Source organism: Myotis yumanensis, unplaced genomic scaffold (assembly GCF_028538775.1).
Source record: "Myotis yumanensis isolate MYYU_CA2020_CCGP unplaced genomic scaffold, mMyoYum1.0.hap1 SCAF_8, whole genome shotgun sequence".
Classification (NCBI taxonomy): domain Eukaryota; kingdom Metazoa; phylum Chordata; class Mammalia; order Chiroptera; family Vespertilionidae; genus Myotis; species Myotis yumanensis.
This window is the reverse complement of record NW_027223759.1, coordinates 29583700-29598363: the sequence shown is the minus strand read 5'-3', so window position 1 is coordinate 29598363 and position 14664 is coordinate 29583700. Positions and strand designations below refer to the sequence as shown.

At 37.8% G+C, this 14664-nt stretch overlaps 1 protein-coding gene across 5 annotated transcripts in view; it reads right to left on the bottom strand.

The window, feature by feature from the left end:
• The window catches only part of SP140 (SP140 nuclear body protein), a 69343-nt gene that overhangs the window by 8409 nt on the left and 46270 nt on the right, over positions 1-14664 (bottom strand). For all 5 annotated transcript variants that reach the window (XM_070422350.1, XM_070422351.1, XM_070422349.1 and 2 more), the window contains 6 exons: positions 9509-9595; positions 9214-9315; positions 8228-8281; positions 5164-5229; positions 3389-3493; positions 431-573 (listed from right to left, as the gene is read on the bottom strand). In XM_070422350.1, coding sequence (XP_070278451.1) covers positions 431-573; positions 3389-3493; positions 5164-5229; positions 8228-8281; positions 9214-9315; positions 9509-9595 — 557 coding nt within the window. The remainder of the gene's footprint in view (positions 1-430; positions 574-3388; positions 3494-5163; positions 5230-8227; positions 8282-9213; positions 9316-9508; positions 9596-14664) is intronic.

The following is a 14664-nucleotide window of genomic DNA, read 5'->3' as shown; positions in this document are numbered from 1 at the left end:
GCATTGTATATGCTATGACTTTGAACTCCTTAGCCTGGCATGAAATCCCTCCACAAATTGATGGATTATGCCATATCACACATAATCAATCTACCTCAATCCATGGAGCCACAGTAGTCATGGTTCTGGTTTTCACACCATTCTTTCTCTGGAGTGCCTTCTAACCACTTGTTTGGCCATAAACTGTCTCCTTTTTTCAGTGCCTAAAGTTGTCTGCAAGCACCTGAGTCAGGATGACTTTTCCCTCCTCCACGATCCTGCATCTATCCCGAAAGAACCTCTAATCAATGTGCTGCCTTGTACTAAGGTATGAGTGTGGGGTAAGCATAAAGTCGGGGGCTATAACTCAACATATATTTGGTGAACAAAAAGTGACCTATCTTAGGGTGCAACCAGGAAAACCACATCCAAGCTCCTGTCACTGGAATACCTCAATCAGCCATTTTAGGGTTCTCCTACTGCAGCGCATGCTGTGCTTCCAGCTCTTCCATCCTGCACGGCCTCCTTTGATTTCAAATTCTCTGGGAGTGAACCAATTTCCATCCTCATCCTGTATGCACTTCATGGTGGATCCTATAAGACCAGAATAAATTGATTCTGGGCCTTTTGTCCTCATAACTCAGACACTTGCCTCCCACCACACTGGAACTGGAGTCACCCAATATGGACTCAAGATCACTAGCAGAAGAGTCTGTTCTCCCCTCTCAGACTTCAGAATCCCCAAACCCAGCCTTTAAGTTCCCTCCCAGGAGATTTCCTGCTTTGGGCACACATTTCTTTATCTTTTGTACAACAAAAAAGTGATTGTTACCATCAAAATCAACATTATAAAAGGATTCCAAAATCACCTATAAGGAATCCCCCAAGAATCCTCTCATTCTGAACAATGAGGGGATTTCAATGTGCTGTTGAATTCTGGGAATAGAGAACAGGCCAGACTCTCTGATGGCCCTGGGTCAATGTGGAGGCAGAACTTTTGGGTGGACTGAGATCTCAGCTCAGAATGGCACCACAGAAACATCTGTGTCCTTGATTTCAACATGCTTCATCCAATTTAATGTCATTATTGAGCACTGAGTTTTTTCATCCCTGAATTCATGAACAGCTGATGATAAAAACAATTGTGACATGTATTCAGTGGAAATTTTAAATTATATATAAAATATAATCATATGCTAAACATTAACAGCCATTAGAGAAATGCAAATCAAATCCACAATGAGATATCACTTCACATCCACTAGTAGGGCCATAATTTAAAAATCAGACAATTACAAGTATTGGCAAAAAGAAAGAGAAATTGGAACCCTCATACCTTGCTGGTGGGAATATAAAATAGTGCAGCCACTATAGAAAATATTTTAGTGTTTTCTCAATATGTTAAACATAAAATTACCATATGAACCAATAATTTCCCTCCTGGGTATATATCCAAAAGAATTAAAAACATGTGTTCAAACAAAAACTTGCACATAGATTTTTAAAACAGCATTATACATAATCCCAAAGAATGGAAATAACCCAAACTGATGAAGAGATAACAAAAAGTATAGTCATACCATGCAATATCATATTATTTGATAATAAAAAGTAATAAGTACTATTCATGCTATCATATGAATGAACTTTGAAAACATCATGCTAAGTGAACGAACCAGTCACAAAAGGACTCATATGATATGATTCCATTGTATGAAATACCTAGAATATGCCGATTTACATAACAGAAAAAAAGTTAATGATTGCTTATGGCTGGGTGATGGGGTGAGGTAGAAATGGGCCTTGACTACTGAGAGACATGGGGTTTTCTTTAGTGGGGGGCAAAAAAGTTCTAAAGTTAGATTGTAAATTCACAATCCTATGAATATACAAACAAAACTCAACAATGAATTGTACACTCTAAGTGGTGAATTGTATGATTTATGAATTATATCAGGAAAGCTATTTAAATATTATACATCAATTATGTGAAATAATTCCTTATAGCTATACCATGAAGCAGATCATCTATTTTTAGATGAAGTATTTCAGAGTCAAGAAAAGTCCCCTTCTCTACTTAGATGGATCATTCACTTTTGGCATAGCTGAGGCTGGGACTAGGGTTTTCTGATTCTAAATTCTGTCATCTTCTCACTACATCAAACACCCTGCCCTTGTGATTATGATCCAGAAGCAAGAAAGGATATGAAGGTGAAAGCTGAGAGCCTCTTCCTTTTATTTCTGACTAGAGGCCCAGTGCACAAAAATTTGTTCACTAGTGGGGGGGACCCCTCGAGGGATCCCTGGGACCCCTCGAGGGATAACCATCTGCTGGCTTAGGCCCACTCCTTAGGGGATTAGGCCTAAGCTGGAAGTCAGACATCCCTCTGGCAGCCCGGAGCCCTCGGGGGATGTCCACTTGCCAGCGGGGAGCAGGCCTAAGCTGCAGTCGGACATCCTTAGCTCTGCTGAGGAGGCGGGAGAGGCTCCCACCACCGCCGCTGTACTGGCAGCAGTCAGCCTGGCTTGTGGCTGAGCAGAGCACCCCCTATAGGAGCACACTGACCACCAGGGGGCAGCTCCTGCATTGAGCGTCTGCCCCCTGGTAGTCAGTGTGTGTCATAGTGACCAGTCATTCCCAGTCCTTCTGCTGTTAGGGTCAATTTGCATATTACCCTTTTATCATATAGGATAGAGGCCTGGTGCATGGGTGGGGGCCAGCTGGTTTGCCCTGAAGTGTGTCCCGGATCAGGGTGGGGGTCCTTCTGGGGTGCCTGGCCAGCCTGGGTGAGGGGTTGATAGCTGTTTGCAGGCTGGTGAAGCCCCCCAGCAGGGACCCTCACCCCATGAGGGTGTGGCCAGCCTGAGTGAGGGGCTGATGGATGTTTGCAGACTTGCCATGGCCCCCAGCCATTCAAGCTCCCAGTGGAGGCTGGCTGGAAGCAGGTATCTGGGGTTTATTTATCTTCTATAATTGAAACTTTGTTGCATTGAGTGAAGCTCAGAGCTGCCAGGCAGGCAGGAAGCTTGGCTTCCTTCATCGCCGGGAACCAAGCCTTCTGCTTGCTCCAGCTCCGTGGCTGCTGGCCGCCATCTTGGTTGGGTTAATTTGCATATAGTCGCTCTGATTGGCTGGTGGGCATGGCTTGGGGCATAGCGAAGGTACAGTCAATTTGCATGTTTCTCTTTTATTAGATTAGATTCACTTCTTTTTGGTTCTTTGGGTATTTCTGTAGTCACTGCCATTTAAGAAATCTATGGTTTCTTAAAGTGTGAAAATATCATCTTTGGGATCCCTTCCTCCTTCTCTCAAGCCACAGTGGGTGCTCAATTCCTTGAATGATGGGTAATTCTATGACTTCTTGTCATTCCTTCACATCAGAGCTGTAAATGAGACCGTGAAACCCACCTTGTTTTAATTTCTTCTTATGTAACATCCCTTTCACCTCACCACAGGTCACAGGAAGTATTTCAGAGGAAAAATCCACACTTTCATCTCTGTGCCTTCTTGACCCTGAAACAGAAGATTCCTTCTTTCTCTATCATTTCCAATTGCACATGGACCCCTCTTCCTATGTTGAGGCTGTTTCTAGAAACACATAGGGGTACTTAAGAAACTTTATTCAACAGATTTCTGGAGTCAAAATCTGTCTTCTAAGTGGCATTTTTAGTACATAACCACAGAGTGTCCGCTTCTACCTTCAAATCCCACACAATCAGAATGCCTTAGCAGAAAGATAGGGCTTCAATAAACTGTCATAACTCCCAATCCAGTCAGCCCTCCTGATTCTTACACTCTTTACATTCTTACAATGAGACATACAGTTGCAGTTAGGTAGCTAAAGACTAAGTGAAAGACTGTATTTGTATCTCCCTGTTTGAGCTCTGACTCAGTGAGCAGAGAGGATAATAATGGGATAATTTAATGAAGATGGTGTCTACTAGTATATGTGTTATCTGCTTTGCCTTACTTTTTCCTCACGTCAACTTTCTCCAAAGATGAAAAAGGAGCTCCAGAAACTCTATAATAATCTGAAAATTGTATGGGGGTTGAGGGCTAGAGACCTGATTCCACAAAAGAATGAAAGCTTTTCAAATGAACTAACTCACGAAGGATGTGTAGTTAACCCCACCCTTTCAGCCAACGTTTTAGAGCCTTGATGGGAACATGGATAGCTTATCCATGTTCCAATTTTAAGATAGGCAGACTATTAGAACTAGGATGAACTGAGAATGATGGTTGGCCTAATTCACTCTCTTGATTTACAGATGAGGAAACTGAAGCAAAAGTCATCAAGTGACTGGCACAAGCCCAGACAGTCAAAACAGAGGACACGGACTTTTGACCACTACTCTGGGCCACCTGCAATATGCAACCAGTGACTGTGTAACAGGAGAAGAGCAGCTAAATAATTTGTGCGTTATATATACCCTTTATATGGCAACAGACTATGTCTGTTCACTTCTCTTTGGTCCTTTGGGCATTTCTGTAGTCACTGCCAAGTGGAAGTGAACATCTGCATCTATGGCTTTTCTCTTTTCACATGTCACTAATAAAATAATACTTTTGTATTACAAAAGTTGAATGTGTTTACTATTATTAATATGCACACATACATTTTAAAAACACAAATAAAATATAAATATCACTAATGACCAAATAAAACTGCTGCATTTTATGGATGAACTTTCATTGACTTTTCTATATATCTATATCTATGTTTCTCTATAGAGATTGATAATATGTACTAATATAAGTAAGCATTTATACATATATAAAACATATTGGCACAGATATATGCTTATATGTATATATTTTTATAGTATGTATACATACACATACATGCAGTCTGCTTTCATCATTCAGCCTTCTTTAGAACATCTTTCTAAATTAATAAAAATGTCTTGACCCAGTAAAGAAATCACAAAGTGAGGATGACAGTGTCTTCCTATTAGCCCCAGATCATTTAGCTCTGGTGGATTACATACATGTATCAGAAATAAACCATTTTGTTGAAGTCACTGAATTTTTAGACCTCTTTGTTACAGTGTCTTAGCCTATATTCTACCTGATATAGTAGCTGGGAAACTATCATGGCCCTCAGGAGATTGCAGGATACAAGGATACAATAAGCAGTGCCTTAGTAAACTCAAAAGGTGTGACTGCCTCACTTGCCCACTTACCTTTTCGATTTATGTTTCTCGGCCATTTTCTTTTAATTCTTGTCCAGGAATACCCTTTCTTTTTTCCTTCAAAAAAGAAGAGAACAAAGTTAATTATGCAGAACCATGAATATAATTCTCAAAGCCTCATAGGTCAGTAGTGTTCAAATATTTTTTTCAAAGTTTGATCCACAAAAATGAAGCAAAATTCTTAATTACCAGTGTGGCAACATGAGGTTGTTTATGGAGTTACTGTGTGTGGACTTGGGAGACTGTAGGATATTACCTTTATTTGACAATGAAAAATAAATCACATGTAAGCATGGGTTTATTACTGAAATGTCTCTGCTGTCCCACAGATCTATGTGTCTGTTTTTATGCTAGTGCCATGCTGTTTTGATTACCATAGCTTTGTAGTATAGTTTGAAATCAGGGAACATTATATCTGCAACTTCGTTTTCTTTTTCTCAAGATTGCTTTAGCTATTCAGGGTCTTTTCTGGTTTTATATAAATTTTAAGATTATTTGTTCTAGATCTATGAAATATGCCATTTTGATAGGGATTGCATTGAATCTGTAAATTGCTTAGGTAGAAATAAACCCACACTTATATGGTCAATTAATCTATGACAAAGGAGGAAAGACTATACAGTGGGGAAAAGGCAGTCTCCTCAATAAATGATGTTGGGAAAACGGAACAGATACATGCAAAGGCAATTCTCCATGGCATTTCTACATGCCTCAGCATATCTTTTCAAGGATGTTTCAAAAACTGCCTTGGAAAGCAGAGATAAGTAGCCCTCCAGGTCAGAGGGCAGATTTGTTTCCTGACCAGTATAAAACCAGAGAATATCTCCCTCCCTAGAAGTATTCCAGGATAGTGAAGTCTCTCTCCTCACCTCAGACGAAATTTGCTTAAGTTCCAGCTAATAAGATAATGTTCCTTCAGGGGTAAGTTTTGAGCAGGTTTACCAACAGGTTTATTAAACCCCTTCTAAGACTGGGGGTTTTTGATAGATAAGAACAGTTTCTGAAGCATTTTATTCTTCAGTTCGGCACAGCCTCTATGTGCTGCATAACCCCTACATGGGTTTGTATTTATCCCATATCCCAGCAATTTCATTCCTAGGAAATTATGCAAGAGGTGGGCAGGCATGGAGCCACAGAAAGACTTCTACAAGGATGTTCATTGCAGCCTTCTCATATTAGTCAAAAACAGACACACCTGTGATGTCCATCAATAGAAGAATATATACACAAAATTGAGTATATTCATACAATGTGCACTACTTTACAATAAAAAAGAAAAAAAGCTACTGGTACATTCAACAAAGTGGATAAAACTCAAAAATACTATGCTGAGAAAAAAATTACTCTGAGTAAAAATAAACTTTTCAATAAAATAGTTTTAAAACCAGCCAAATTATGTTATAATGAAAAGTATAAATTGCTATTTTAAAATATGTGATCTAACCATATTAATTGTCTATTGGTGCTGGATTCAGAAACTGACACAACTCACTGAGCTAAATCAAGGTGTCCACAGGCTTTGTTCCTTCCTGGAGGCTATCAGGGATAATCTTTATCTTTTCTAGCTCCTGAAACTGCTCACATTTCTTGGTTCATTGTCTGCATCTTTAAAACCAAGTGCATTGAATCTCTGATTATTTCATGGGTACACATCCTTCTCTTCACAGCTGGAAACGTTTTCTGATTTTAAGGACGCCTGTGAATTTACTGGGGCCACCTAAATAATCCAGAATAATCTCCCCATTTTATGATCCCTAATCACATCCTCAAACTCTCTTTCTCCATGTAAAGAAACAGATTATAGGTTCCAGGGATTAGACATGGAGAGTTCTGTTTCTGTTGGTATAAAATTCTTAAGAATCTCTCATGTATATCATAGGGCTTTACTCCATTAAAAAGAGGCTCCTACACAGATCTTTCCTATATAATTATATATCTGTGTTTTACTTCTACTGTGAGTCACATACTTAATCTCTTCAAAGCACCTTTTATGTGACTGAATACCCAGGCCTTTTGCTACTTCTGAGGCATATGCAGAAATTCATTAGGCCAGATTCTTATTCATTCTTCAGAGCACACTCTCCTGACAGTGGCTCCCTTAATCTTAGCATCTTTTGCAACCTGAATAGGCTGAGAATTTTCCAATCATCAAGTCCTGATTTCTTTTGTTTAGCTGTTCTTCCCTCTATTTATTTCTTTCCTCTACCATTTTACTTTAAGCTGTGAAATGAAACCAGTTTCACCTTCATCATTTGGTTTAGAAATTTCCTCATATATACACAGAAAGGCCTACTTTCCACATGTCTACAGACTAAACTTTGCTAAGCTTTCTGCCATGATTTATGTCTTTGGCATCCACATTTCTACTAACAAACTGCTACAGGCCATGAAGACATTCTCTATCATTCTACTTAAAATTCTTCCCACTGCCCAATTCCTAAGCCAATTCTAAAATTGGCTTTTCAGAGATGTGTTATAGCTGCACCCCACTTCCAATAACCAAAATCTGTATTGCTCTTCTATAGCTGCCATAACAAATGAATACAAATTTAGTGGCTTAAAACAATGCAAACTTATTATCTTACAGATATGTTGGTTAGAAGTCTGATAAGGGTCTCTCTGGGCTAAAACATAGGCCTTTATTCCTTTCAGGAGGCTGTGAAGGAAAAGCTATTTCTGTGACTTTTTAGCTTCTACAAGTCACCCATATCTTTTTCATTTCCTCCATCTTCAGAGCCAACAATAATGTAGTTCTTTATATCTTCCAGAGTTACTCCTCCTTCTCCCTCTGTTCTCCAATTTTTAAGGCCAATTGATTATACTGGTGGCACACAGATATCTAACATAAACTCCCCTTTCAAGGTCTCTGGTTTTGTTATATCTGTAAAATCCTTTTTGCCATGGAAGAAAACACATTAGAGGTTCCAAAGATTAGGAAATGCACATATTTAAGGGATCATCATATTATTATCACTTACTATTATGGTAATTGAAACTCTGGCATTAATAACCTCAATTTAACATCAAAATCCAGTAAAATCTTATGCACTCTTACTTCTTTTCCTCTTGAGTTGTCCCAAAGTAGAGTTGTTTCCAAGATCCACAGTATCTGAAAAAAGAGGTTGATGTAAGAAAACAGATGTTAATAGCTAAAAGTTATCAAATCCTATGATGATCCATACTACTGAAGGCTTGAGTTTATAAAGTTGTTTGGATTATCATTTTTCTCTTCTTTCTAAAGGAACTAAATATCTCCTGAATTGAGAAGTAGGAGTCCTGGATGGGCCTGGGAGCTTCCTTCTTTTTTTACTCAATGGGACTCTTAAAAAACTCTTCAATACCTACGAACTTTAATTCATTCACGGATAAGAACAGGTGTCCTATCCTATCTAGGTCTTAAGATTTTTGTGAAGACCAAATAACATCTTATGTGCAAATGTTTGTAGGAAAAAAAAATGTGTAAATTGGTGACATGCAGAGAACATCCAACAAAAATATGTGCTGGGTTAATCGAAGTTGATCTGACGTCTTCCTTCCTGACAATTAAGTGGCAGGATCAGCTGTCTTTGAGGTCTTTCTAAGGTTGTGGAAAAAATGACACTATTATCTACTGGCAGAAGTACACCTTGTTTTTATGGGTTCCATAAAACATTGGGTGTGACAGCAGTGAAAATAGCTCCATAAATTCAAGGTATTATTACTAATATACCAATGTAGCAAACTATATATTGCCATTTTAAGAGTGTATTTCTACTATATCATCCATAATAGTCAATAGGACCCATCCTGTTAAATATGATATTATAATTATCTCTTGCCTCCCTGCTTTTTCCTAAAGGGTCAGGTCGAGAAAAAAATGCAGAGAACAGGGGAGTTGGATGGACTGGACCACCTGCTCCACTCTACCTGGGGTCCTGGGTAACTATGGATTCACCCTCACGCCATGACCCTTGTGTAGTGCCTTACTTTGGCTACCTTCAGCCCTTGCTTCTGGGCCTCCTGGCACATATTTTGAGAGATGCACAATGCAGGAACACTTACTACTTTTATGTGCTGGTAGCTCTGATTCTGGGCCCAAATCATAATTTATGAAGCACATAACACAGGAACACCTCTCATTTCCACGTGTTGGCAGCTCTGCTCCTGGAACAGAATTGTAAGTTATGAAGGCTCTTTTCCTATGCCCCAGTGATTCTATATTTGGTACCCTTGTGAATTTCTGTTTTGCTACTTCTTCCTCTGAAATATAACATTAATCCTCTCTACATCTGACTCTTCCTTTGAGTCTTCCTTTTTTCTTCTCTTGTCTTTTTCTCTTTATCAGAATTCTGCTTACCTTGTCCATCACTGGGTAGTGGGATAGAGTTAAGCTCTTCAGATTCTTCTTCTCTACCCATTTGGGGAGCTTCTAGTTCACCAGATACTAAAGAAAAACAAGAAATTTACTGTTTATGGATCCTGAGACAGTGATTAGGGAATTGTTTCTGGTGCTCTTATGCAGCACACTGATATTCTGAGCTAAGACGAGCTCTTTCCTTCGAAAAATACATCTGCTCTAATAATCACACCTGAGTTCTGACAGAGCCATGCTTATCCCATCTTTTGCACCTCATTCTGCTTCCTCGAATTTTATTTTTTCTACTTGTAGCCCTAAGAATAAATAAAAATATTGTATTCTTCCAGGAAAAAAACTGTTCTTTGAAAATACTAGAACCACTTTTATTCATTTGTTTAAGAAATCCTTTTTGTATTTTATTTAGCCTAGGCCATGTTTACATTTAATCTCCATTCACATATTTTTATCTTTATTGTTGAAAGTATTACATATGTCCCCTTTCTTTTCCTATTGACCCCTTCTAGCCCTCCCCATCCTCTACCCCAAGCTTTCATCACATGCTTATCTGTGTCTATGAGTTATGTATATATGTATATAAGTTCTTTGGTTGATCTTTTCCCACCCACCCACCACCACCTTTCCTCTGAGATTCAACAGTCTCATGCTTCCATGCTTCTATGGCTCTGGATCTATTTGGTTCATCAGTTTATTTTGTTCATTAGATTCCACATATGAGTGAGATCATGTGATACTTGTCTTTCTCTGACCAGTTTATTTCACTTAGCATAATACTCTCCACATTCCCTCCATGCTCTCTCAAAGGGTAAGATATTCTTCTTTTTTACAGCTGCATAGTATTCCATGGTGTAAATGTACCACAACTTTTTTATCCACTCCTCTACTGATACCAGAACCACTTTTAAACTCATGCCAATTGACCAATGACTGCTTACATTGCCAACCACATTTAAAGCCAGCTAATAAGTTACAGCCTTACCCTTTGAAAATAAGCCATAATCTATTGGCTAAAGAAAAACATTATATAAAGAAATGTTACAGAGTATCCAAAATTACCTAAAACAATTACTAAAAAACAAGTAAGGGGAAATATAGAATTAACTTGGTATTGAAGACAATGGATATAAAACTTTTCTGTAATAGTGTTCCTACATTTAACTACATCAAATATCTTAGAGCTACTCTCATGTAATGCACAAATTGAAAATACCTTCATACTCTCAAAATATTCCCTCAATAGCCATCTACACTGGATCCCTCATATTATCACAATCCTTTTATTTTATATGTACATAAGAAAATAGGCCTTGCTCTAGGGGTATTAGTTCAATACATGACAGACATCAAAAGCCCATTGCTAGCAGCCACAGCTTATCTTGGTTGCCTCAAAACAAATGCAGATGGCCATTAGTTTTAGCTTTTTTATATTTAGACTTGCATCACCTTTACATATGATGGATTACATACTATACAACTCTGTTGTTCATTGAAAGTATTCAACAATGTTCTGCCATCCAATTAACTATTTATGAAATATCACTACTTTATCTTTCTTCTATCATCCTGTGCAGACAAAATAATTCTCCATTTAGCAACTCCATAACTCTTACTCAATGAAGGGGATTTTACTTCCACTGTGCACTTCCAGAAAAGATATTTGGGATACTTCCATGCTAAATCCTGACTTAATATTACTTGGTGATAAGTATTGTCTTTAAAAATAAAATAACCAGGCTGGTTGTCCAATTCCCTTACATTTCCTTTGTAGATTTACAGTTGTTCATGTGGAAAATAATGCAGTAATTAATAAATACTAGTAATACAAGAATAAACTGTTTCACATACTCACAACTGTAAACATACTTTTGCTCCATCCTGTATGAATGAAAGACTATTATTCTGTGCTGAAGAAGTGAATATAAATATTCTTGGAAAATGACAATAAATAACTGTTCCAGTAAAGTTAATTGAACTTTTGTGCAGATCTTTTGTTCTTTTTCAAATATGGAATTTTGTCTACAACCAACAAGAAGTCTAATGAAGAGTAATGGGTAGAATTGGGTTCTCCAAAAATCTTACTTTCAAATAACAATTAAGGATTGACTTAATAGATGTTGCAGCAGAGAATTTTCCTCTATTTTGTAAGTTAATTGGCTGGCTGTGAATGGACATTTCAATGTCTGCTGTCATTCAAACGTGTCTTATTTTCTAAGGCAGGGAAACAAATTCATTCTCTTCTTTCTGTGTTCAATGCTTACCATCCATTGACCACCATCTGTTGGCTCTGGGTGGGGTCATATAGACCCCATGAAGAATTATTTTCCAGACTATTTTGTCTAACTGCTGTAAACAATTCACCAAGGCCAGTCACTTCAATAAGCCAGTGATGTAAGGTAAAAGAATTTCTATAAAAAGCAGATAAAACTCAGAGGAAAAAAACTTATAGGCTCTGGGCAGATAAGAGCTACAATATAAACACAAACAATTTGCAACACTGGGCTTGCTTTTTAGGTTTTGTGGCTCTCAGATTGACTGATAAGCTTGACTAGTAAAAAGTTAAGGAGAATCTATGTTCCTCAAAACCTTAGCAAATATTGTATAGACCAATACATAGTGCAAAGAAGAGTGACACAAAGTTTATCTTTGCCTAATCTTGACAGGATCCTGCAGATTCATTCCCACCTTCTTTCTACTCAAGACCAACTGGCCAACAGCTTTGTTGGGATAGGCAAGGAAAATACAGAGTTGGGTAAAACAGCAGCTGATATGAGGCCAAAAGCAAGTGTGGGAATCCTGGATTCAATTCTCAACACCTTCACTCTACATTCAGACAAGAAAGCAAATTGATGGTAAAGGGTCTTAGGTTTCCAGAGTATTCTCTCCTTTTAGAAGAGACCATTTTAAATTACATGCAAGCTTTCATTGTACTTTGGAAAGAAGTGGTTTAGAATTTTTTCTACTCATTTGTACACTTAAATGAAACATGACACTTAAATGAAATGTTATAATGATTAAATCCCAATATTTGGTATTTAGAAATAACTAATTTTAAAATGGATTCATCTCTCGGATGATTAGTGACTTCGAGCATATTTTCATATGTCTCTTGGCCTTCCTTCTGTCTTCTTTCGAAAAGTATCTATTTAGGTCCCTTGCCCATTTTTTTATTGGGTTGTTTATCTTCCTTTTGTTAAGTTGTATGAGTTCTCTGTAAATGTTGGAGGAGAGGATTAAAAAACTGTGGTACATCTACACAATGGAATACTACACTGTGGTAAAAAAAAAAAAAAAGAATTCTTACCATTTGCAACAGTATGGATGGAACTGGAAAGCATTATGCTAAGTGAAATAAGCCAGTCAGAGAAAGATAAACAACACATGATCTCACTCATTTATGGAATATAATGAACAACATAAACTGGTGAACAAAAACAGATCCAAAAAAATTATTAAAAAAACAAACTCTTATCGGTGATAACATTGGCAAATATGTTTTCCCATGCAGTGGGCTTTCTTGTTGTTTTGTAGTGCAAAAGCTTTTTATTTTGATATAGTCCCATTTGTTTATTTTTCCTAGTTTCCATTGCCCTAGGAGCAGTATCAGTGAAGAAATTGCTTCGACATATGTCTAAGATTTTGCTGGTTGTGGATTCCTCTAGTATTTTTATGGTTTCCCATCTTATGTTTAAGTCCTTTATCCATTTTGAGTTTATTTTTGTGTATGGTATAAGTTGGTGGTCTAGTTTCATTTTTTTTGCATGTATCTGTCCAATTTTCCCAACATCATTTATTGAACAGACTGTCTTGACTCCATCGAATGTTCACGCCTCCTTTGTCAAATATTAATTGAGCATAGTGACTTGGGTCAATTTCTAGATTCTCTATTCTATTCCATTGATCTACATGTCTGTTCTTGTGCCAGTGCCAGGCTGTTTTGAGAATAGTGGCTTTGTAATACAGCTTGATATCTGGTATTGAGATCCCACCTACTTTGTTCTTCTTTCTCAGGATTGCTTCAGCTATTCATCTGAGAGATGCAAATCAAAACGACAATGTGGTACCATTTCACACCTGTCAGAATGGCTATTATCAACACATCAACAAATGACAAGTGCTGGAGAGGATGCGGAGAAAAAGGAACACTCGTGCACTGTTGGTGGGAATGCAGACTGGTGCAGCCACTATGGAAGACAGTACTGAGTTTCCTAAAAAAAACTAAAAATGGAACTCCCATTTGACCCAGTGATCCTACTTCTAGGAATATATCCCAAGAAACTAGAAACACCAATCAGAAAGGATATATACACCCCTATGTTCATAGCAGCAGAATTCACCATAGCTAAGATTTGGAAACAGCCTAAGTGCCCATCAGCATATGAGTGGATTCAAAAACTGTGGTACATCTACACAATGGAATACTACACTGCGGTAAAAAAGGAAGAGTTCTTACCATTTGCAACAGCATGGATGGAACTGGAGAGCATTATGCTAAGTGAAATAAGCTAGTCAGAGAAAGATAAATATCACATGATCTCACTCATTTATGGAATATAATGAACATAAACTGATGAACAAAAACAGATCCAGAGACAGAGAAACATTGATCAGACCATCAAACTTTAGAGGGAAGGTAGGGGAGGGTGGGGGTAAGGGGGGTAGATCAACAAAAGGACGTGTATGCATGCATATAAGCCTAACCAATGGACACAGACAACAGGGGGGTGAGGGCATGAGTGGAGGAAATGGAGGGTAATGAGGGGATAAGGACACATATGTAATACCTTAATCAATAAAGAAATTTTTAAAAAAATGGATTCAACCTTTTTCCTTTCATTCCAAACAAAAATTGCATACATTCACCAACAAAGCAGCCATGAAAATTGTTAAGAACATAAGATATTTAGGTTGGTGAAAATTAATGAGTTTTAATTGGATTTTAAAATCTTACATAGTTCTACTGATTCAAAATTGTCAGTCATCCAGAAAATAAGGTCTCACCCTTATTGTCTAGAAGAAAGGAGTCCCTTACCACAATAACTACAGAAATAAACAAGCTCTCAGGGATCTGATCAGAAGTAATGCATATACATTATTGAAAAATTAGAAAATAGAAATAGTATGAAACATCACTATCTGGG